A 26,447-nucleotide genomic window follows, 5' to 3' on the forward strand; every position below is an offset into this window, starting at 1 on the left:
GCCATGCAGACCATTACACCACGATGCTGTTGTTGACTACTTCCATTTTACTTATTATCCTACAAGTACTGCAGTCACAAAACAAAAAAATATACTAAAGGATGTGGAAAAAATCATTCGCCCGAACGGAAACATGTACACACACAAAAAAAAAAATTCTGATTCAATCACGAAATTAATTGATCCAATTAATTTTTTAATTGAAATGTCTTCAATCACAGAAATGATAGTATCAATTAAAAAATTTATTGAAGGTCAACTAAAAAATTAATTGGTCCAATTAAAAAATTAATTGATACTATTAATTTTTGTGATTGATTTTTGCTTCAATTAAAAAAATTGTTGAATCAATTAAATTTTTAATTGAATATTTTTCAAAACTAAATTAAATTTTTAATTGGAAAAATTTTCGTGAATTTCTTTTCTGTGTACAGTCAAGCGTGTATAGATTTGTATATGGCATTTTCTTTTCAATGATTATTTGGTCAAGTCCCTAATCTTCTTTGTTCATAAAGCTATTATAATTAATTGTAAAAGAAAAAATATATATTTTTACAGATAACATTTCTATTAGACCATCTTATATTATACATACACATACAGCATCTCTATATATAAAATTAGTTTTGAGTAATGAAAAATTTTCGTTTTCTTTTTCTTTGTTTGTAGACAACGCAATAAACACTCTCTAAACTTCCTTTCAAATTGTAATATAAGCCAATAGACAAACCACCTGATAACGCATAGAAACGCACACTAACAAACACCTAGAAGAAAAGAAGATTGTGTTGACTGAAAGAGGATAACGTTACATTTTCAGCTATTCAAAATTCTTTCGCACAAGATCCGGTGATGTGGGACAACCCCCGCAGCGGGAAATGCAACAAACCCAACGTTATATACCGTCTGTATCTGATCTATATGGAACGGACGAGATAGAACTACTACTGGACGAGATACGTGAACTGGAACCGGTCTGCTGTCAGCTGGACGATGAACAGGATTTTGAAATAGCTGGCAGCAGGGCCGGAGAGCTATCATTATCCTTGGAATCGCCATTAGGCACATGCACATCGTGGGACTCACATGCCAATTATAAACAGCGTATTGCCCAAACACCACTGCCATGGGGTGTAGCCCTACATTGTGATCCGCAACATTTAAAAACGCCCACAGGGATCGTTCGAATATTGTTGGTGGTAATTATCTGTGACATTGTAAATCTTTAATGAACATAAGAACACTTTTCCATTCCGCAATTCTCTTTTAGTTGTCTTCAGCGGCCTGTCTGGCCTGTGAATGTTCAGCGGGAACAGTACAAGTTGGACTTTTTTTACTGCCACTCATTGGACGCCTCCGGTTGATGGTGTTCTGCGCACTATTTTCCCTTTTGATTACTTGCCTCATGATATTTCTGGATATTTCACATATAGCTCTAATGTTTCCTTTCAATTGGACAAAAATTGTAAGTATACGCTCGTCTCAAATATCTATGTATAATGTACATAATAATAATACTGGGGTATTAGGTTAGGATGTCAGGTCGATAGCCTTTAGTTGCTAGTGCCCGTATAAATAAGTTTATTATAATTTGTAATTGTAATAAATTAAGTAATAAATAAATAAAATAAAAATACGGGGGTGTACAAAAAAAGAATGTTTTCGAATAATCGATTAACCGTTATTCGTATTTTCACAATCCATTCGAAGAGTCGAAAGTCAAAACAGTAAAAATTTTTTCGACATTTTTAAAAGTCAAGAAGTCGACTTTTTGCTTCTCATTTCAATTTCTACTATTAAACCTACCTACTACCTAGATCTACAACTTAGATTTATGACCAATTAAAAACATAATAAATCCACCACATTGTTAATATATGGCGCCTTGCAATTTGAAACACATATTCTAGCGAGCTTCTAAAAGTACATTTTTATAATTGGCGCTACAGCTTTGTACACGTTAGGTCGATGACCGGTCGTTGTAATCTGACAGCCCTTGAATATTGAGCAAACTACTTAAATTATTTAATTTTTTTATAAGTATGGTAACATATGTTTATTTTACAAACAACTAAACTACAAGAGTAGCTAATAAATTAATTTGGGCAGAACCCTTTAGACTTCAAATAGTGAGATGGAGGATCGTCTCGGAACTTCCATTAACTTTCTATTATATTTGAACCTCACAAACTCTTGCAGTTTAGTCTACGTATGGCTTTAAGCTGAAATCAAAACAAACACATAAAGCTGAGTACTATGTTCAGTTTTCAAGCTGAAAACCAACTTGTTTTCACGGTTACTTTTTTAAATTAATTAAAAAATTATAAATATAAAATGGTTCACAATCAATTCCTTAGATCTTTTCCATTCATTATTTCACAAGACTTTATAAAAAAATAATCGTCTTCACACAGATTTTTGTATTTATACCCTGCGCCACACTGTGGAACAGGGTATTATAAGTTAGTGCATATGTTTGTAACACCCAGAAGGAGACGAGATGTCTTTGGCAATAATGCTCAGGGTGGGTCCCTGAGTCGATATAACCATGTCCGTCTGTCCGTCCGTCCGTCTGTCTGTGAACACATTTTTGTGATCAAAGTCTAGGCCGCAATTTAAGTCCAATCGCCTTCAAATTTGGCACATGTCCCTAATTTGGAATAGAACCCTATTGATTTTGGAAGAAATCGGTTCAGATTTAGATATAGCTCCCATATATATCTTTCGCCCGATATGCACTAATATGGACCCAGCAGCCAGAGTTTTATACCGATTTGCTTGAAAATTTGTACAAACGTATAGTCAAGTGTGCAAAATTTGATTGAAATCGGTTCAGATTTAGATATAGCTCCCATATATATCTTTCGTCCGATATGGACTAATATGGTCCTAAAAGCCAGAGTTTTGGCCCAATTTGGTTGAAATTTTGCACAGAGAGTAGATTTAGCATTGTAGCTATGCGTGCCAAATTTGATTGAAATCGGTTCAGATTTAGATATAGCTCCCATATATATCTTTCGTCCGATATGGACTTATATGGCCCCAGAAGCCAGAGTTTTACCCTAATTTGCTTAAAATTTTGCACTAGGAGTACAATTAGTAATATAGTCATGTGTGCCAAATTTGATTGAAATCGGTTCAGACTTAGATATAGCTTCCATATATATCTTTCGCCCGATATGGACTTATATGGCCCCAGAAGTCAGAGTTTTGGCCCAATTTGGTTGAAATTGTGCACTAGCAGTACAATTAGAAATATAGTCATGTGTGCCAAATTTTATTGAAATCGGTTCAGATTTAGATATAGCTCCCATATATACGTTTTTCTGATTTCGACAAAAATGGTCAAAATACCAACATTTTCCTTGTTAAATCTCCACTGCTTAGTCGAAAAGTTGTAAAAATGACTCTAATTTTCCTAAACTTCTAATACATATATATCGAGCAATAAATCATAAATAAACTTTTGCGAAGTTTCCTTAAAATTGCTTCAGATTTAAATGTTTCCCATATTTTTTTACTAAAATTGTGTTCCACCCTAGTGCATTAGCCAACTTAAATTTTGAGTCTATAGATTTTGTAAAAGTCTATCAAATTCTGTCCAAATCGAGTGATATTTAAATGTATGTATTTGGGACAAACCTTTATATATAGCACCCAACACATTTGACGGATGTGATATGGTATCGAAAATTTAGATCTACCAAGTAGTGCAGGGTATAATATAGTCGGCACCGCCCGACTTTAGACTTTCCTTACTTGTTTTTTACTAAAATTGTGTTCCACCCTAGTGCATTAGCCAACTTAAATTTTGAGTCTATAGATTTTGTAAAAATCTATCAAATTCTGTCCAAATCGAGTGATATTTAAATGTATGTATTTGGGACAAACCTTTATATATAGCACCCAACACATTTGACGGATGTGATATGGTATCGAAAATTTAGATCTACCAAGTGGTGCAGGGTATAATATAGTCGGCACCGCCCGACTTTAGACTTTCCTTACTTGTTTTAATTTAGTGTTTTGGTGAAAAATACGAACATAGTACTCACCTTAAGAAGAAACCCACAACGACAAAAAAAATATATTTTTCGAACTTTATTTAGCAACGGTAATAGTACGAAACATTCGTTGGTAATATTTCTATAAAGTTATTCTTCTAATTTCGACTAAACCTTTTTGTTTTTTCTTTTACTTAGAATACATGGATGTACCTGAGTATTGGTTTGGTATTGATTTTGAGCTCTACACTGATAATGCACATGGTGCTATATGCAGGGGAGTACACCCTTGTACCGAAGTACACTAAAGACACATTATTTGCATCAGCGGTAAGTTATATGCTAAAGCGTACACTCAAAAAATAAGACTTTAAAGCCAATGTGATATTTATTTATTTCATGAAAATTACTATGCATAATTAAAAATATGAGAATGAATCCTTCACTTTAGATAATAGAACTTCAAAATACAAAAAACATGAAATTTTACTAAATACATTATTTTGGCACTTTAGAATACGAAATTTTTCTTAAACAAGAGAAAAAATTGCCTAATTTTTCTTAAAATTACATGAATTTTTCTAAAAATATTTAATATTGTAAAAATTTTAATTTTGCATTGTTTTTACAAAATACGAAATTTTTCTAAAACATTCGTTTTTCTAAAAATAGTTAATATTTAAAAATATATATAGAATTTCTTCTTTAATATATGAATTTTTTCTTACACAAAAGCAAACAAGTAATTTTATCGAATTTTTCTAAAACTCCTGTTCGAGTTTAGCTGCCAAAATCGAAAACAAATCAGTAAAAACAATATAACATTATACCTCTTTGATGCAAATTTTATTAAAACTTGATGGGGGAATTTCCCAAAGCAACTTTTCACAAAGTTTATATTATTTATAATGGATTAGAGAAAAGTAATCGTGAAAAATTGGGCTTTTTATCGTATAAACTCGAACTTATTACCCACCTTAAGTTTAAATTTTCCGAATTTAAGCAACACTTTTTTTCCATTGTATATTTACTTTTTTGAGTGTACATATGTCTTAATCACTATATGATTCTATTAACGATCTCTCTCTCTCTCTCTCTCACGCTCTCTCTTTATTACAATAGATAATAGGTTATATTTGTGCCATTGAATCGTTGTTATTGTCTGGTATTGCTTCCTGGCCATGGTCACAATATCGCCATGTGCCCGACGATGGTAGTGATATGTATATTGAGGATCGTGAAATGACACCCATGAGTCCAATTGAGAGTACGGATGTGCCGAATCGTCATCAATTACAACTACAACTACAACAATCTCAAAATCACAATAATTGTAATAATAGCGTAACAGCACACAGTGAAACGAACCATCACAACAATCAATGCAATCGTACAATATCATCACCAACGTCCTATAATAATCAAAAGCCTTATATACCTGGTAAGTAATAATAGATAAAATTCTAATTTCACTACCCCCATTTTCTTGAAGCTACGTTAGTGCTACGTTAGCTAACGAATTTTTAAACCGTACTATTGACATATCTGTCATGTTGACTATATATTCCATATATAGTCACACCCAGAGAAGGAATACGATCACCTCAAACATGTTTTAAGAGCAAAATGTTATTTTTGGGTGGTGACCATGTAACATGGTTTTCGCAACCATATTATTTTCTCGGAAATCATGTATCTGTTTTCGGCAAGCAGGTTATATTTGACGAGAAAATAACATTTTAGTGACAAACATGTCACATGGTCACCCTACAAAAATAACATTTTGCTCTTGAAACATTTTTGAGGTGATCATATTCCTTCTCTGTGTGCAATAAGGAACTTAACTGCTGAAAACTTTTCAGTTAAAGTTAGCCATTTGCTCTCTATATATTGTATTGTCTTGGTTTCGATCGATATTTAATAATATGGCATTAGTTGGAGTAAACTTAGGTTTTTACATCAAATTAGATATGGAGCAAATTGCATATTTATTTATTTTACGCTTTATTTTATTATACAAATACGATTTTTTCAATTGACACAGAAAGTCGCTGTTTACACTATAATCTTGTGTTGTGTGTTTTCATCGAAAAGAACAATTACAAAAAGATTAAAATAGCTATAAACAGCAAAATTAAGCAAATTTCGATTGACACTAAACAAGTTTTAATTCACCTGCGAAATCGATGGGAAAACTTTTTGAAATATCAGAAATCTATAAAAGACGTCACTCGTCGGTCCAGTATTTATCTTAGATGCTAAAAAATAAAATTATTACAAGTAGGCCAAGATCAAGTACCATCCAATTATTACAAGTATAAGCCAATATTCTGCCGTTTGCAGAGGAGAAGTCTGTAAATTATGTGTATATCTCCTAAAATTTTTGCGTTTGTTTGTGGATCCACAAAACCGCGAGAAATTGATTTCTGATTCCAAATTTTCGGATACATTTTGTTATTTCTTTTTTGCCATGAAAAACATTGAGAGGTTGATTTTTGGAGGGTAAAGGTTGAGTTGCATATCTTGCGTTAATCCGTGATTGATTTTTTCAGTTTGAAGTACTCTAACAAAACTATTGCTTTCAAAGAGAAAATTCAACTCTTCAATCAACTGACGCATTAGCGCATGATATATAACACAACCTTAAATCAAAAACATATTTGAAATAAAAACATGGAGAAGTCCAAGACAAATTTGTTTGCTTCCAATTACTCTGATATTTCTCACAAAATCGAATGACATAAGAAAATATAATAAAAAATGTGTTTCATTACTGAAAATTTTGACCCAGTACTAAAACATCATGCTAATTTAATGAAAACCATGATACAATGATTATAAGGTAGCCTTATTCCGTCAGGTGACTTTGAACGGCTCATCATAATGTCAAAAATATTGTTGACATTTTTAAATTATGTTGTTGGAATTAACGTCTTAAATTTAAATTGTATTTGAAATTCGGAAATGAAACGGAAAATGCGAAAGTGTTGTCTGTGTAACAAGCGGGTAAATGGTGAAAATAGTCAATTTTTTTCTATTCCAAAAAAAAAAAAAAAACATTTCTCATGAGCAACACAAAATCAAAACAAACATTTTTGTATTTGTTTATTTACTTTTTACCGACATTTAGTTTGACGTTATGATGAGCTGCTTTTATGTTTTTGTTGTTATTTTTGTTCTACAGAGGCTACCTTACAATCATTGTATCATGATGAAAACCACAATAACTAATAGAAAAAGATACTACTATTCCTCATTCGTAGAAACAATGTGCTGGCAGTTTTATCATTGCAAGTCTGGAACGCTGAAGGTCTCTACCATCATTAGGGCTGTGGAGTCGGAGTTGTAATAATTTTGCTCGACTCCGACCACCGGCCAAATTATAATTTAAAAAATACTTCACTAAAAAGATTCCATTGAGCTCTTCAGACAGATGACAGTTTGGCTGTAATTACACTGAAACGTCCAATGATGGAGACTAGTCTATGCGTTCTAGAAGGTTTGACTAGAAGATGCACGCAAAGAAAAAAAACGTTTGGAAAACGTGTACCGAAAACGTTTTTCTTTTGTTAGAGTTTTTTGAATTGCTTCGAAAATTTTAAACGTTTATCACCAAAAAAATTCGTTTTTTACAAAATTTTTATTTTTTCAATAAAAAAAAATATTTTTGAAACAACAACACAGTCCATTTCGTTTATATCAAACACTGTTCTTTTGTGACTTTAGGTCTTTAATAAGACACATATTACAGTTCAAAATTTAATATAGTACAATGTAATGTTCAACATTTTTTCGGAATCTTCCGAACATATCTAGAATATATGTAAAAAAAAAAACAAAAAAAAACTTTGGCCGAAGCAGGGATCGAACCCACGACCCTTGGCATGCAAGTCAGACGTAGCAACCACTGCTCCACGGTGCCAAACAAACTGTTTGTTTCTGTTAAATAAACTTTGTTTATTCGGCTCGTGGGCGCCGCAAGCTATGCTATATAAATATAACTTATATGGATAATTATCTATTGATGACCATAACAGGTACATAGCTCAGTGGTTAGTGTATTGGCTTACAAAGTGCATGGTCCGCGGTTCGATTCTCCGTCCAGGCGAAAGGTAAGAAAATTTAAAAATTTATAAAGTCGTATAATTTCTTCTACATTGTTGGTATTACAGGAAAAGGTGTTAAGAATTAAAAATCTCGTGGATGTGAGATAGATGTGAGGGAAATGCAATTAGCAAGAAAACAATGTTTTTTTTTAGTTAGTCTTTATGAAATTGTTTTTACATCCTGGAAAAGAATAAACGTTTATCACAAAAAGTACATACTTTTCTTCCAAATACACTTCCTTACAGCGAAAAGCAAATGAGAAAAGAACTTTATTTGTCTAAAATTTCGTTTGGGAGGAAAGAATTATTTTTTTGCGTGTGGGCTCAATCGATCCATTGTAATGTCCACCACAGATTTTGATATAGCCCTACAGTCTGATTTGACTAAAATTTATACGTATGTCATAATTTAATTTATTGGAGCCAATTGGCCTTAAATTTGAAATGTTAAGCTCTTTTAGATCCTTAAGATGCTAAGGTTTGTAGGTATGCAATTGGTATTAAATGTGAAATTTAGTGCTCTTTGGCCAGCGTTGCCAATTTAGCTATTTTCCCGCTAGATTTGGCTTTTTTTGAAGTCGTTTAGAGGGGAAAAATGAATTTAGCTTTTAGTTTTTTCTGGGTTTTTTTCATGACCGTTTTAGCTATTTTTGGCTTTTTTATTTTCGACATGTTTTTATTGAAATATGGATAAAACGGCGTTTTCTATCTAAGCCTTGTTGCCAGAATAAGGTTTTCCACATATTTCAAAGCCCAATTAAAACATAACATTTAGAATATTAGCATTTGACTCGTTTTTTGTACGCTGAAAAAATATTGTCGTGAGGCCAAAGAGTTCATGTCCTTAAAATACGAACGCGAATTTTGGTTATAATAGCATTTTTGAATTTCTCTTATATAAACTTTTTTTTCTTGTCCAAAAGCCGATAAAGTCGTTTTGTCCTTATAGTTAAGTGATTCAACTTAAAAATGGGTATCTTTACATGAAAGAAGGCTAGAGTCAATTCTAAAAAATCTTAAAATTAAAGAAAAAGTCTTTAAATTTGAGGAGTTTTTGTATCTTGTCCACACCCTCAAAAAAAATCGCTTCTTTAACATATGTTCCAAACATATTTTGCAGGAAGCACATATATTATTGGATACTGCCGAAACATTAATATGTTTGTTTTATGTGAACATATTATATGTTTGGAAGCATTTTGAGCCAAAAAATATTATATGCTTGGAAGAATTTTTCCCAAAGACTGTGCTCATTGCCTAACATACTCGTAATTTTCACTTCCACGAAAGAAAAAGGTGCCAAGAACTAATCTTGGCACCTTTTTCTGTAATACAAATAATGTTGAGAAAATTATTCACTTTTATAAATTTTTAAATTTTACCTTTCGCCTGCAAGGAGAATCGAACCGAGGACCATACAATTTGTAAGCGAACACACTATCCACTGGGCTACGTAGCTGTTATCATCACCAGTAGATAATTATCGTTATAAGTTATATTTATATAGCATAGTTTGCAGCGCCCACGAGCCCATGCAAACATAACATTATTTAACAGAAACATACATTTGTTTGCCACATGGAGCAGTGGTTAGCATGTCTGCCTTGCATGCAAAGGGTAGTGGGTTCAATCCCTGCTCCGACCGAACACTTTTTTTTAATTTACACATTTATATTTATACTGTATTAAATTTTTATAATGAAACTTCGAAATGTGGGTTATTAAAGATTTATTGTCAGTAACAGTGCTTGATATAAACGAAATTGACTGACTTTTGGATAAAATATTATTTTTTTATTGCAAAAATAACAATTTTGTAACAAAAAACTGTTTTTGATACAAAACTTTAAAATTTGGAAGGAATTCAAAAACTCTAACAAAAGAAGAACGTGAAGTCGAGTATAAACATACATAAATAATTTTATAATATAAACATAAATTTATTTAGACGTGAACAGTTTTTTACTAGCATTTAACACCATCGCTCTACAATGCCTTTTATTTTTCTTTAATAATTCATTTTAAAGAAAATAAACTTTTTAAATTGTTTTAGCTGCAAAACTCGAACTTAATGCCGCCTTTGGATTTGAAGGTGTCCGTCAACTCCTCGTGGACTACTTATTAATAAAGAGGAACTAAACTTTGTTTTTATAAATTTTTTTGTGTAATTTTTCACTATTTCCTCCTTATTTCATTTTACTGTCCCAACTCTAAAAAGAGTATAGTGCCCTTTCGTTATTTTTATGAAGACCCTTGATTTCTTTTAACGAACCAAGAAACAAATTGTGCCCATAATGCCAAAATGATAAACAAACACATGTCCACACATGCTCTCAAGGCGAAAACATATGCTGTTTGTCTATTCTCTTGGTTCCGAATGTCTATTCTCTTTATTCAAATTAAATAATATTTAGACTTAAGCATATCAAATTTTTGGCCTTATCATGAAACAGTTTTCCGAAACAAAATACAAGCGGTTTCACAGAAATTGTTCTCTTTTGATTCTTTTGCTGTGTTATGTTGATATCTTTCGTCAACTCTCCCGATTTCCATCTCTATTTCTTTCTCTATACTCTCTCTCTGTCGCTTTGAATAAAATATCACAACAGTAGAGAGGATATAAGCGTTTCAGATATAGGTCAAGTGGTTTATGCAAAGATAAGATAAGATAAGGTTGAATTTTTATTGGTCTGCGTTTAAGATATAGGTCACGTGCTTTATGTAATTAGGTCAAGTGCTATGTAAACAAAGATAAGGTTGATTATCCCCAAAACTCTTTGGGGCTTACAAAATTGATTTATTGTTTGACAGGGGTTAAATACATTGGTTGGTTTATAAGATGATAAGGTTTATCAAAGATGGTTGCACGTTCGTTTATCAAGATTAAATTTTTGTGGATGCCAGAAATGTTATTGGGGCTTACAAAATTGATTTATTGTTTGACAGGGGTTACATATGTTTATCAAAGATGGTTGCACTTCGATGGTTTGTTGGTTGCACTTCGATGCACTTTATCTATAACATTCTCCAAACTAACTGAGTGATCCTATAGAAAAGCAAACGAGAAAAAGTGATGAATTTATGATGTGATAGCGATAGAGTGTCCTATAATACACTTATAAAGGGTTAAAACTTCACGTTGGTTGGTTGATAAGATGATAAGGTTTATGAAAGTTGTTTTATCAAGTTAAAATTTTTGAGGATCCCAAAAATTTTATTGGGGGAAAATAGATTTATTTATGACTTTCTCCAAAGATATGATCTTGCTAATCTTGTATTCTAAAAAATTTTTTAAAATTCATGTGGTTCTGTGTATGTTGAATGTACACGTTTGGGTTCTGATGTGTTTGAGTTGTTGTTATTGTTGGATAAAGAAAAGTGAATGTGGAAAAATATAAAATGATTGTTGGAAAAGCGTGTGCGTGTGTATGGCATTTTTCGTTTGATCGTTTGGTTAGGATTGCAGTGATATTGAGACTAGGTGATGAGGCTAATTGATAAGGATGGTTAATATATGATTGAGACATAGTTTTGTGTGTGAAGCAGGCATTTTTGCTCTCGGATGGATGGTCTCGTTGAGTGGTCCCATAGAAAAATAAATGAAATGGAATGATGAATTTATGATGTGTCAGGTTTTTGGGTACTCGTATAACACGGATATTGCTTCAATGTTTGTGGAAAGAATTTGTCTTTAACCACATATAAAATTTCTGTCGATAACCCATGTTGCAATTGCATTGATATCTTTAGAAACGCGAAATATTTTATGGCGGGTCGAGTTGACAATAGAAAATGATTGTTGGAAAAGCGTGTGTGTGTGTGTGTGTGTGTATGGTATTTTGTTGGAAAATTGTGCATTATCGTTTGGTCTAGCATTTGACCGTTTGGTTAGGATTGCAGTGTTATTGAGACTAGGTGATGAGGCTAATTGATAAGGATCGTGAATGAGAAAATAAGAGCTTTTTTTTGTTTTTTGTTGTTTTGGGAAATGGTGAAAATAATGAAGCTTTTTTTTATTGCTCAAATTTTGTATAAATAGGGGAGCTGTTTAATTTCAAAGCAATCAGTTTCAAATATCAGCAAGAAAAGTGTCGAGCATCAAGATGAGCAGCAATTCTACTCTCATTGAAAATTTTAATTCATTGAATTTTAAAAGAATTCTAAGCATGAAGGAGTTGGCGATAAACTTGGAATACTTAATTGGAGGAGCATACAGGACATCAACCAAATTTGGGGAAAAAGTTGTACTTCAACTCAATGATGGAGTCCTCTATCTACCATCAAGATTCAACTCATTGAGCGAGGATGATATTAAGCGGTTGAATGAAGGATCGTTTTCCATCACGAAAGTACCCCTTAAAGAAGGAGCAGAAATTACCAAATTAGTTTTAAATGAAATTTTGATAACTCCAGATACATTTTATGTAGCCTATTAGGTTAAGGAAATTAAACATAAATAAATAAATAAATTTTCATATATTCCATTGATACTTTAAATTACATTCTTTTTTTTTATTTTATTTTGGAATGAGGGGATGGGAGGGAAAGAAAAAAGAAACAATTTCAAGTTTTTTTTCTTCTTTGAAACTTTTTTAAAATCGTCATTCTTTTTTTTTTCGTATTGGTAATGTGAGTGTGAAGGGAGGAAACATGTGCATTCTTATGTGAATAAAAGCATCATCATATCTGATCGTGAACACAGTACAAAAAACAAGTTGCTCGCACTAAAACATATCAAACCCGTAACAAAATGGTTACCGATATGAATTTAAAAGTGCCTTTCATAGACGAAAGCCTACTCTATCGGGAAGATGAGCGATGTAAGACATTTCAAACTTGGGCGGGAAAGCTAAAAAATTGGAATGATATGGCAAAGAGTGGTCTTTTCTATACTGGTGAAAATGATAAGGTGAAATGCTATTTCTGTCATGTGGAAATACAATCTTGGGAGACCGATGATGATGTTATTTCTGAACATATGCGATGGTCACCGATTTGTCCATTGTTGAGACGATGTGCTACGAATAATATTCCATTGTGTGAGGAAGAGTTGGATCACCTACTTCAACCAATAGGATATGATATTTGTGGATTGAATATGAAGCGAGCGGGAGCGAAAAGCAAACATACAATTACAATTATTTACAATATTTTTCATGTATTTCTAGTGTGTGGATTAACTTTACTGTTTCTAATCAAATCAAATAAAGCTATAGAATGATGACAAGAATAAAAAAAAGTTTTTTTTTTTTTTTATTTATTTATTTAGTTATTTTTTCATTAATAAAATTTTGTACATGACAGAAATTCGATTCTAAATATACAAAAAGTTTGAAAACATTATTGAGAGAGCACTTAAATCTATTATCAGAATGAATTTCACATGATGTATAATAGTTATTCAGTTTTGAAAAGCTTGTTTTATACTCTAGATTTATGATTCTAACATTTAAATACTTCATTAGAAAATCTTTTTTGGCTTTCCCAAAGCAGAAGATATAATCATAGCAATTGAGTGGTGAGAGAATATCGCCAACATTGATGTAGTCTATGTCACCATCCATCCAATCCAGTCCATGTACAAATTTCCGACAGTAAATGTTTTTTCGACGTCCCATTCTGGTTAGCTCTCGGAAATCAAAAGGTCGTTTGAAAAGGAAGTAATTGGGTACAATCGAAGAACCGCCCATATATGATAACTCTTTTATATAAATACTGTTATCGTTGCCGTGGCAGAACTGGAAATCCAACACCGCATAATTATTCCTTCTGAGAGTTGTCATTGTATTATGGATTTACTAAATAGACTAAATGAATTAGCTTCTCAAAGCCCCTATATATACGGTTTTTATTTAGAAAAGCTAACAGTCTTGAAAATACTTCTAAAGAAAATGGAGAAAAACGTGGCCATAGAAGAAATGTTCAAGAATCATGATGTCGTTTTTGATTTTGAATATTTTGTCAACACATGTCTCAAAGTGACATGTGGATTCTCCACCACTTTTTGTTTTGAACCATTAATTTGGTTTCAAGACAAGAAAAAAAATTTTGTAGGATTTTCTCGTGCGATGTGGCTTCATCTGATGACCTACAAGGAGTACATACAGCTCAGACTGGATCAGTTTGAGTTTTTCGATTCCTTCAATCTGTTGAATGACGTACCCAACGAGCATATCAGATTTGATTTTCGTCAAAAGGGAGGACAATGTTTCCTGGTTTTTCGTCAAAACAATGGGAAAATCAAAATTGATGCAGAAACATGGCGTGCCGTTACTCGAGTTGGCATATTCTTTACGACATTTATTTGCTGGAATGCGATTTTACAAAAACAAATTTCATACTTTTATTCTAATTTTTACATACCCACTTGTGCTAGACTAAATAAAACTCACATTCAAATGAGAGAAATTGTGGAGGTTTATGAAAAGGAGGTAGCAATTGATTTAACACGCCTTTGTTTTGAATTTGGTAAAAAAATGAAGAAAATTATTAAAAAAGATGTTGAAATTTATAATTCATATGCAAATGTAGGCTATGAAACAATAAAATAAAATAAAATAAAAAAAAAAATGATTTGTATGTTTTTCTTTTTATTGAAATTTACTAAGGAATAAAAGACATAAGTGACCACAATTAAAAGAATTAAATTTCTGTACTCGTGTGTAATTGTAATTTATTCTATTCCCTAAATAATTTAAAATTTCTAAGGGTGGCTGCAAATTGCCGAAACTATCAAAGTATTCAATTAGATCTTTCTGTTTGTGATATGCTACCCAATGGGTGCCACTCCCCATGTAACTATCGAGGTTTACAATACCACACTCAAATGTATGCGGCTTTTTCGGTAGTTTATCTCGCAGTGTCGAATGTGTTTTGTGGCAAACGTCTTCAAATCATTATCTGTTAGCGCTCTCTCGGGTAGCATTTTTATCAGTTTTTTATTTTCTGTTGATTGTTCTTTTTGTTCTCTTTCTCATTTATTACAATACCCATACCCTTCTTGAAGGGCTTCAGGTAAAGACCTTTCCCCATCGCCACACTTTCCATCGCTCTGTTATGGCGTGCGTTCTCCTCCAGCTGTTGCTTGGCATTTTTAGCAGAGTTAACAGCTTTGGCTATGGAAGCACCACCTGATGCTAACGCACCTACCGCACTGAGTGCTGTTAAAATGGGTATTAAAGGAAGAAAACCACCAATTTTTGGGACTCTTATAACTCGCGGGATTACAATTTGTGCCTTTTTCCCCTTGAAAGATTTAGCAATAACGTTTCTAGCCACCTTTATAGCAGCTTTGATATCAGAAGGTTTTTGTCTTTTCAAAACAGCATTTGCTTTTCTAACTGCACCAGTGAATATATTTTTCCCACAATTGGGTTTCTTGCTTTTCTTTTTCAATCCCATACCAAATTTTGTCTTTGCTTTCATCGCATTCGCAACTAAATAAGCATTTATTTTTTCACCCCAACTGCTGTCTTTTCCTAACACACGTTGCCAGGCTCTCTCTGATAATTCTCTATCCGCTTTATGTCTATGATCCAGATCTTGGCTTTCAGAATATGCAATATCATGAACTTTGCAAGCAGAATCTAATCCATTTATTCCCTTATCTCCCCGCTCCAAGCGTTTTTGTAGCTTAGTTCCCGGTCCGCAATATTGATAACCAGGCAAGTGCACTTCGAATGGGAGTGCGTTAATTAAATTATTAACAAGTCCTCTTCCTTTGATTGTTTTTGTACGATTAATTTTATTTTTCGCATAAACAAACATTTTATATACTATTTTTTTTTTTCTTTATTTTGTTTTCATTTCACTCTAAAACATAAAAAAAAGAAAAACATATATGGCGGTGATTATTTTTTTTAATTTACAGTCTTCAAAATGCGCTTAGTAGAGCAGGATAAGAATATTAAAGTACAAAACTATGATTTTCTACATAAAAGTCCTATTAAAACTAGACATAGTACTTTGTTACCGAATTCAATTCGAGCTCTAATTGTGGGTCCTTCAAATTGCGGAAAAACGAATACCATGATTAGTTTAATAGAGAGTCCCAACGGACTAAAATTTGAGAACATATATCTGTATTCGAAATCGCTATACCAACCAAAATATGAATATTTGAAAACTCTCTTAAAGCCTATAAAGGGAATGGGGCTGTACACTTTTTCCGACAATAGTGATGTGATATCACCAGATGCGGCTAAGCCAAACTCATTAATGATTTTCGATGATGTGGCTTGTGAAAAGCAAAATAATATTCGTGCTTATTTTTGTATGGGTAGACATAAGAATATAGATTGTTTTTATTTGTGTCAGACATACACGCGAATTCCAAAACATTTAGTTCGAGATAATGCGAATTTTATTATTATTTTTAAACAAGATGAGATGAATTTAAAACATGTTTATGATGATAATGTTGTGAGTGACATGTCATATGAAAAATTTAAAGAATTATGTCGTGAATGTTGGAAAGAAAAGTATCAATTTTTAACAATAAGTAAGGATGACGAAATTAACGAAGGACGATATAGAAAAGGATTCGATACCTATATACATGTTTAGTAATGAAAAACATTTCATTTAAAGCAGACGCAATAATGGATGAAAATACTTTAAAACAAGTCGTAAAGACAAGAAAAATTCTTAGAAGAAAGTTTGATGCTTTAAAGCATGGTGAAATCGAGCTAAATACTCAGCTTGAAAGTACTTTTAAACCATTGACAGTACCACTGAAAAAAAAATTCTTAAAATGTCATATGAAAAACAACCTATTCATTTTGAGGGACAAGCGCCGAAAAAGGAAATTAAAATAGAGGAAAATAACAAGCTATCAACATCCATGAAAAATGAAAAAGTTGAAAACGATGATGATTATGATGATGGTGGTGGTGGTAATAATGATGATGATGATGATGACCATTTCTATTCACAATCGGAAGATGAAGACGTTTTGTATGACCTGAACACCTTACAAACCAGAAAAAAACTGGACACATGTTTCGGTCCGCATAAAGATAGTGATGGTGTTTGGAAGTTTGGAAATAGCGATCTTCATTTGACTGATGATAAAATTATTATAGGAAATCAAAGATGGGGTCGCACCCCAGGTCTATTTGAACTTCTTTTTTATAAAAATCCACAAAACTATGATAAGTCTGAATTGGAAATCTATAAGAAAATATTGTTAAATACGAATGCCCATAAAAGAGATTACAAGCCTGAGGGAAAAATTAAAGCAAGCAAGGGTACAAAATACATAAATATTATAAGGAAACTATTTCAAAGTACTCACGTGGGTGAAGGATTAATGAAAGTAAACATGCAAAAACCCAACTATATATATTGGGATGATCCCAATGAATTAGTTGAACGTCTCAAGCTGTTGATTGCATCGCAAAATGCAGGTCATACTAATCATAGTAATGAAATAGTATCAATTATAGAGGAGCTAAGAGAGGCTAATATAATTTATTAACCTTTGTTTTGGCATATTATTATCAAGATGAGCGTCGACAAGTTCGGACACTTCTCCAACTCGGAAATCCTAAGAAGAAATGCTCAAAAAATTTTGGGAATTACTTTTGACCGGCATTATAACCTCGATATACAAACTAAAAAAATTAAAAACTTGGGTGCGCCGACAGAAGATCGAGACGCAGTCAACAAAGCTTATTTACTAGCACAAATCACACGCTCACAAGAAATATTCAAAAAAGAGTTAAGCGTGGAATTTTACAAAACGCAGGAACAGATTTCGGAATTAAAGACCTCACTAGCAAACATTTTTGAGGCTATAAGTAAATTGTATCCCTCGCCAACATTCATATACAACAAACAGGATTGATCATGGAGAGAAGGGGAATCGTAAATGAAATTCATGCTCAAGCGCGAAAAAACTTTCCTCGCCGTAGAGTCATAATGAAAGGGATTGATGATTTGTGGCAGGCGGATTTAGTTGAAATGGGAAATTACGCCAGAATAAATAGTGGTTATAAATATCTATTGACAGTTATCGATACATTCTCCAAATATGCCTGGGCTGAAGCAACGAAAACTAAAAATGCGAATGACGTCACTGCAGCGTTTTATAAAATATTGAAAGAAGGAAGGGCACCAAAGAACCTACAAACAGATGATGGTAAAGAGTTTTTCAATAAAGATTTTGCAAAGCTAATGGAAAAATATCACATTAACCACTACTCCACATATAGTGTAATGAAGGCATCGATTGTTGAACGCTTCAATCGCACATTAAAAAGTAAAATGTTCCGTGACTTTTCGTTCAATGGAAACTATAAGTGGATTGATATCTATAAAAAGTTAATATATTCATACAATAGAACGAGACATCGTACAATAAAAATGCCGCCATACAAAGTAAATTCAAAAAACGAACAAGAGTTACTCGATACCGTATATAGCAATCTAAAAATATTCAAGACACACAAGTACAAGGTGGGTGATTTTGTTCGAATCAGCAAATATAAAAATATATTTGAAAAGGGGTATACCCCTAATTTCAGTACAGAAATATTCCGTATTAAATTAATCAAAGTCACAAACCCAGTAACATATATATTGGAAGATTATCAGGGGCACCCCATTAAGGGATGTTTTTATGAGGAGGAATTGAAAAGAACTAAGTATCCCAATTCTTACCTAGTTGAAAAAGTTTTAAAAACTAGAGGAGATCGTGTTTATGTCAAATGGCTGGGTTTCTCAAATCAACATAACTCTTGGATAAATAAAAGCGATTTAATATAGTAGAAACACATCATTCAAAGCATAGTACTCATTATGTCAATAACGCTAGCCCTAACGGGGAAATCTTCCATTCTAACCGCGGAATATTTCCCTTCATTGCAGCTCTCTGGAGATTATGAATGTGCATTAATTGATTTCCATTCATACAACTCTATACCCAATGTCGATAATGATAACAATCTATTTCATATCGGTGAGAAAGTAATCGAAATTCCCATAGGATCATATGAATTGGAAGACATTGTCGATTATATAAAAATGGCCTATGGAAGAAACAATGGGTCAAAAAGTATTGAAATTGTTGCTAACAACAATACATTGCAAATTGAAATATTTTCTTCGCATGATATAATCGACTTTAATCATGAACATTCTATCGGAGGATTATTGGGTTTCAAAAGAGGGACTCTCTCACCCAACATAACACATAAGTCATCCCTTCCCGTGAACATTATGAGAGTGAATGCAATTCAAATTCAATGTAATATTACATCCGGTGCCTTCATGAATAATTTACCGGTGCATACTATTCATGAATTTGCAATAAATGTTTCCCCTGGATATAAAATAGACGAAATACCAAGAAATTTAGTTTATTTACCTGTTAACGTCAAAGAAATCAGTTCACTTAAAGTGTGGATTGTAGATCAAGAAGAAAGAATAATAAATTTTCGCGGAGAGGAAATTACTTTACGCATTCATCTAAGGCCAGCTGACAGATGATTATTTATAATAAAAACATAAGCGGAAAGTCAAAGGCAAACACTCAAGTGCAAACCGCCAACCGCAGACTACTGCCTTTAACTAAGCAAAATATAAAATTTTTAAAATCTCTCAACCTTCGTTTAAAACAAAATGACTGAAATTCTTAATGTATCCGAAAAACCTTTTTCAGATGAAAATATTACTAAAAAAGACTACCATAGTTATGTCCCATATATTCGTTCATTTAAAAACAATGATGAAATAAGAATAACCATACAAAATCAAGATTTGTATGTATTACCGGCTGAAAGTTATATTTACATAGAGGGTACCATAACAGTGGCCAGTGGAGAAAGAGCAATCAATGCTCGTTTGAAAAACAATTGTGTAGCGCACATGTTTGATGAAATCCGATATGAGCTTAATGGTGTTGAAATTGATCGATCGAGATATCTTGGAATATCAAGTACAATAAAAAATTTCGCATCTCTAACAAGTTTTGAGAGTAATATGCTTCTAAACGCAGGATGGAGTTCTTTAGAGGATATATCCGTAAACACATTCAACTTTTATGTTCCATTGAAGATGTTACTCGGTTTTGCTGAAGACTTCCATAAAATTATCTTGCATAGCAAACATGATCTTATACTTCTGCGAAGTTCTAGTGATAGCCAAGCATGCTATTCATCGGATCCCAAAGAAAATCTAAATTTAACCATCACCAACGTGATGTGGAGGATTCCCCATGTTCACCTCTCTGACATAATGAAAGTAAAAGTTATGAAAACAGTGCGCGATGGTACGTCGTTACCAATTGCATTTCGAAGTTGGGATTGCCATTTTAACCCCACATTCTTTGGTTCGATGAAGTGCAATTGGAATGTCAAGTTGTCGTTGAACAGGGAGAGACCACGCTTCATTTTGTTTGCATTTGTACGAGAAGGAAAGTTTGCTCATTGTAATTTAACCAATATAAAAGTTCATTTGAACTCTGAGACCTATCCATATGATGATTTAAATTTAAAATTTGATGAGAATCGATATGCTATACTCTACGAAATGTATACGAAATTTCAAGAAAACTATTATCAAAGGGAGTCATATCCAATTTTAAGTCTTAAAAAGTTCAAAGAATCACCAATAATAGTCATTGATGTTAGCCATCAAAATGAAATGATAAAGCATGGACCAATAGATGTCAAACTCGAGATTGAAACGAGTAAATTAATCCCTCAAAATACTCATGCCTACTGTCTTATATTACATGATCGATTGATGGAATACACACCTTTGACTGCAGTTGTCCGAAAAATTATTTAAGAATAGAATTATTTTTGATTTATTATTATTATTATTTATTATTTTTTTTTGCATAGTTACATGAATATATAAATAAATAGTCTTTATTTACATGAGATTTGCTTAGTTAATAAGTTAAAATTACATAAATAAATAAATAAAAATAAATAAATAAATAATGTTGTTTTTTTTCTTTTACATTACAATGACTTAATGAATATACTTAATAATATCAGTACTATACTTATTCTATTCGACAAAATCCAAATTCAAGTCGTCTAAATCATTTATTGATGCCAAGTCAAGATTTTGAATATCATTCAAACTAACATCAAACACCATTGGATTTATAGACTCCAAGTCGATTTCATTACTAGATATGCTATGGTTTTCATTTGCAATCGCATAGTGGCCCCATGCATATGTATTAATGCCATCTTCTCGAATTTTTCTTTTATCGTCGTTATAGCTTAAAGTTATTTTATTAACTTTATTTGTAAACACTGTGTGTTTTTTAGACCTAAAAACTAGCATGCTATCACTTAAATTCTTTTTATTAAAAAGACACTCACGATACGTTTCAAATGTGTATTTTCTTAACACAGATTTCTTGACGCCCTTAGATTTTTTTATTTCCGCACAATCCTCCACTTTCATGGAGTACATTTTTGGCCTCAACCCTATGAACTCAGTCATTATTCTCCCCGAATTCTCATCTTTCATCATTCCCAAAACTTTTTTATTTGCAATAGGGAAATTGAATCTATTATTAAGAGGTAGGTCGGATGTATCAAATCTTGCTTTAATATCATCCGGAGTTATTTCTTCATAGAAGTCCCTACCTATGAATTCGAGGACCATGGAATCGGTGTCAGTGTACGCTAAGGTTACATCATTCCCGAACTTTTTTTTCAAAAATCCATAGTAGAAATCATACATAAAATGTTTAGAAATTTCTAAAATGGCAAACCCCATTTGAATAGGTTTATCTAATAAAATTTCTTCTTTGTTCATTTGGATGGCGACCATATTTTCTCCAAAATGAATAAGGCTATTGAAATTTGGCCTAGAAATCAATTTCACCGCACTATTTCTTTGTCCTACTGTTTCCCATACCTTTACAATTCTCACGTCTGTCCGTTTTTCCACATTTTCCATAGTCTTGCCATATATCGCATTATTCAACAATTTGAAAAAATCTTTTTCAAATGCAATATTTGTTTTTGCTCTATAGCTATTATTTATATCGATAAAGGGACGTAAATAATCGCTTTGTACAAATGTTAATATCCTGTGTACTTTTTCAAGTTTTAAACCCAAATCTAAACATTGTTGCAGATTTCTATAGTGGATTACATAGTTTTTCTTATCCTCAAAATCTGCAATCAATTTTTTAAATTTGGATCCGGGAGGAAATTTGTTTTCAGGACATGGTGGAAAATCGTTTAAATAGTCATGGATTTCTTTAGGATAGGAGAGATCTACCTCAAGGAAATAACCATGAGTGGCATCGGCAGGTAATTTAGATATATTATCAAAAAAGAATTTTAGTAGAAATTCTGGACTTCCAATCACCCACTCGAAATCTTTCTGTGGGAGACATTGGGACATGGCTAGTCCATATAAATTATTTGCGTCAATGTATAAGAGGATACTCAAAACTAGATCCTCTATATAATCTTTCATATATTTGTTATTAGCACGAACATATCTTTTGCTACACTGAACTATTCCACCTCTAATCCCCCTCATACAGAAATTATGCATTTCTTTATCTAATAAGAGATGTAGTTCAGTTGTTCGTGTAACTAACTTCAACATTGCCTCCCAAGAAAGACCAGGCACCGTAAAGTAATGGCATGGATCAAGTTCATGAATGTCAATGCACATTGTGCGAAATTTTTCGAATATGTCAGCTAATAAAAGAACATCTGTAATCAAATACAGTTCCATATAGTCTTTTAATGTCTGACAACCCATTGTTCTCCACACATTTTGTGCATGTGTGTAGTCTTCCACAGTGCATGGTGTATCATTTAGAGTGTTGTAAAATTCTTCTATGGGCGGTAGCTTATCATCGCTCAATTTACTATGACTTGATAAATAGTCGTAGCAGAAAACCCCTTTCCTTTTCATTAGATCGAAATTGGCTGGGAAGTGTTCCTTTACATTGTGAAGGGCATCATCGGTCAAATTACGAGCAAGTGTATCTAAACTCGCAGCCATAAATTTGAAACTATCCAAAAACCTCAATTCTAATATTTTTTTATTTCCCATTGGAATTATGTGAGACATTGAAATATATGTCTCCTTATTCTGAGCAATAACAGACGTAGTACCCTCAAAGTGGGCCAAGTCTTTGATAAAAAGATGACAATCATATTTTGAAAAATTGTGGAAAAAAATAGGAATGAAATTGGCTACTTGATACTGAAGGTTGCAGCTGTTGTGTGCTGCCCCTCTGTATTTGCCTGTGAGGTGACAGTGATCTCTCACCTTTTTTTCCACCCTAGTGTTAATGACACCTTTGCAAATGTGGCATGTTTTTGCTTTTAAAAATTCCCTAGTCTCTAAGGGCGTCAAGCTATCCATCGGTTTGATTACCTTTAGACGATTGTAGATTAGTTTACAATCCGCAATTAAATTTTTTAAGAACTCTTTGGATGCATCAGCACCCGTATACGTTCTTAAAATATTTTGCGAACTATCATAGCTACATATGATTTTGTAGCCATATGCACATGGCACATGTTCCTTCAAATATGTGGTCTTTGAAGTGCTACCACTCTGTGCACTACAATCCTCTAAAATGCATTCAAAGTCCGCATACACCGTATGTGAAACTTTAATTTGCCTTTTAAAATTTTTAAATGCTAATCTTTGCCGTTCTTTTTCTGGCATCCTTCTCTTTACCTGTTGGCATTTTTCGAAATGATTATTAAGGTTCTCCTCCGTTGAAAAATGACGTAAACATAGATCGCATAGGAAAATACGTCCATTATTTTTTCGTTTCTGCATGCTTAAAAGTCTGTAAAGAGAAACAAATACTTTAGATAAATCGTGATTGTGCATATAAGAAAGAATAAGAATTACCTCGACTTGTTTAAAACAAGTATATAATGTGATTTGTCTCCTTCCTCCAGCAGTACTAAATCAACATGATTTAGTTTTACGATTTCTGTTTTAAAATATGGGCCGACAATGACATCATTAACATAGCCGAACACATTAACACTTATCTCCGGATTTTGTTCTTCAAAGCGTTTAATGTGTTGTAACGCCAATGGGAAATGTAGTCCACCAAAATTTAAAATTTTCCCATTTGCCAAATTGATTATATCACTGCCTATGTTGACGTTGTATGAGCTTATCGCATTTCTATTGTTTCTGGGCATGCCTCCAACTGCAGCTACCATACACCACTTAAAACAGAAATCGTCTCTATTTTTTATGTTCAAGCATGCTAATTTCCTTTGCAATGCTAGTGGTGTGGGCAAGTATGATGAACCATTGACAAGGTTCACTCGATTCACATTGATGTCTAGTCTAGCAATCTTACTTAATGCCCATCCTGAATCTCTTTCTTGAAATTCGGACATTTTGTTCAGAATGCTATCGAACTGTGTCTCAAACAGTTTTTCAATATCATCTGATTTTGTGGCTAGACACATTTTTGTTATGTGATTAAATATTTTTGGCGCACACACACCATCACCATTAGACTGTTGAGCTGCTTCATTAACCGGTTTTACATATTCACCGACTAGTTCAATATTGAACTTTACGGTGATGTGCTCCTTGATTTTTTTTGTCACTAGATTCACCAGTGATGATTTAGCCTCATTCAAAAATTCTTCAGGAAGGATTACATTGCTTGTATTGCAATATTCATAAATTGCGATACGTTTTTTAAAAGCGCTTTTTGTTTCACGCAATTTCTCCCCTTCTTGCTGTTGCTGGCGTTGAGGTAGGCTAGAAGTTGATGGAGTGTCTATGTCATTGTCGGCCCTCACCGCACTCGTTTTCCGTTGCTCGTTCACAATTTGGCTGATATTTCCGCCATGGTGAATGTTCATCCTGTTGCTGTATGTAGGTTTTTCCACATCTATTTTGCGTTTCTTGATGGGCATCTCTAATGCAGTTTGCTGACTGATCCACTGATCGTAATGTTGTTGTTGTTGTTGCTGTTGAAGGCCATTGTAATATTGATGATTTGCATGCAGATTGTTGAACCATCCTTGATCGTAATGTTGTTGTTGTTGTTGTTGGAAACCAACGATACATTGATTTTGATTGGTATTCAACCATTGATATGTTGGTTGATTGTTGTTCCATATTTGTTCGCACTGTTGTTGTTGTTGTTGTTGGAGATGGTTGCTCCACTGATGAGAAAGATGTTGATTGTTGTTGTTGCTCATGTTACCGTTGAGTGGGTAAAGTTGTGGGGCTTGCATGTTGCCCCAATATCCCTGCTGTTGATTGATGACATTTCCAGTTTGCGTGGATGCCCCACCACCCATTGACATTGCCACTAAACCATCATTCATTTTCCTTTTATTGGAATTCATTTCCATCACTTGTCCTCCAAGAACTTGAAGACATTTCTCTTTGTGAGACATCAAAATATATTTATTTTCACAGAATTCACCGCATATGCAGTGTCTGGAAACATGAGAATTGTAATCTCTCTTACCGGCGAAGTTGATGGAGCACAAATTGCAGAAGTAAGATGCCATTTTCTTGTTTTTGTTTTTTTTTTTTTTTTTTTTAGGATTTCCAATATATGTAGAAAAAGTGTTTTTGTTGTTGTTGTTTTTTTTTTTTTTTGTTAATTTGACGCGTGAGCACGTTTTTCGCTTCCGTTTTGTTATTACCAAACAAATGTTTAAATTTATTTGAACAATATATATATTTTATATATTTTTATATATTTATAATTGAAAATTTGAAAAGCGCAAGATTTCGAAACGTTATAAAAGGGTTTGAGATTGGACACAAACTGAAGACATTATTTTTTTGAAGTGAAGTTTTAACCCTTTACAAGTGTATTATAGGACACTCTATCGCTATCACATCATAAATTCATCACTTTATCTCGTTTGCTTTTCTATAGGATCACTCAATTAGTCTCCCCACCTATAACCAAATCATAAGGTACAGAAAAACAAAACGATATCATTGTCACCAAATAGTCTAATGCCAGACCTAACGATCATGTACAATTTACCGGCAAATCATATATTAACCATCCTTATCAATTAGTCTCATCACCTAGTCTCAATATCACTGCAATCCTAACCAAACGATCAAACGAAAAATGCCATACACACGCACACGCTTTTCCAACAATCATTTTATATTTTTTCCACATTCACTTTTCTTTATCCGACAATAACAACAACTCAAACACATCAGAACCCAAACGTGTACATTCAACATACACAGAACCACATGCATTTTAAGAAATTTTTTAGAATACAAGATTAGCAAGATCATATCTTTGGAGAAAGTCATAAATAAATCTATTTTCCCCCAATAAAATTTTTGGGATCCTCAAAAATTTTAA

General features: G+C 32.9%; 1 protein-coding gene across 1 annotated transcript in view; it reads left to right on the forward strand.

The window, feature by feature from the left end:
- The window catches only part of LOC142226071 (uncharacterized), a 114,844-nt gene that overhangs the window by 81,400 nt on the left and 6,997 nt on the right, over nucleotides 1-26,447 (forward strand). Inside the window, exons 2-5 of the mRNA XM_075295937.1 lie at nucleotides 670-1,199; nucleotides 1,271-1,465; nucleotides 4,203-4,334; nucleotides 5,127-5,445. Coding sequence (XP_075152052.1) covers nucleotides 879-1,199; nucleotides 1,271-1,465; nucleotides 4,203-4,334; nucleotides 5,127-5,445 — 967 coding nt within the window. The 5' untranslated portion in view covers nucleotides 670-878. The remainder of the gene's footprint in view (nucleotides 1-669; nucleotides 1,200-1,270; nucleotides 1,466-4,202; nucleotides 4,335-5,126; nucleotides 5,446-26,447) is intronic.

The sequence above is a fragment of the Haematobia irritans genome, chromosome 2 (genome assembly GCF_050003625.1).
Source record: "Haematobia irritans isolate KBUSLIRL chromosome 2, ASM5000362v1, whole genome shotgun sequence".
Lineage (NCBI taxonomy): Eukaryota > Metazoa > Arthropoda > Insecta > Diptera > Muscidae > Haematobia > Haematobia irritans.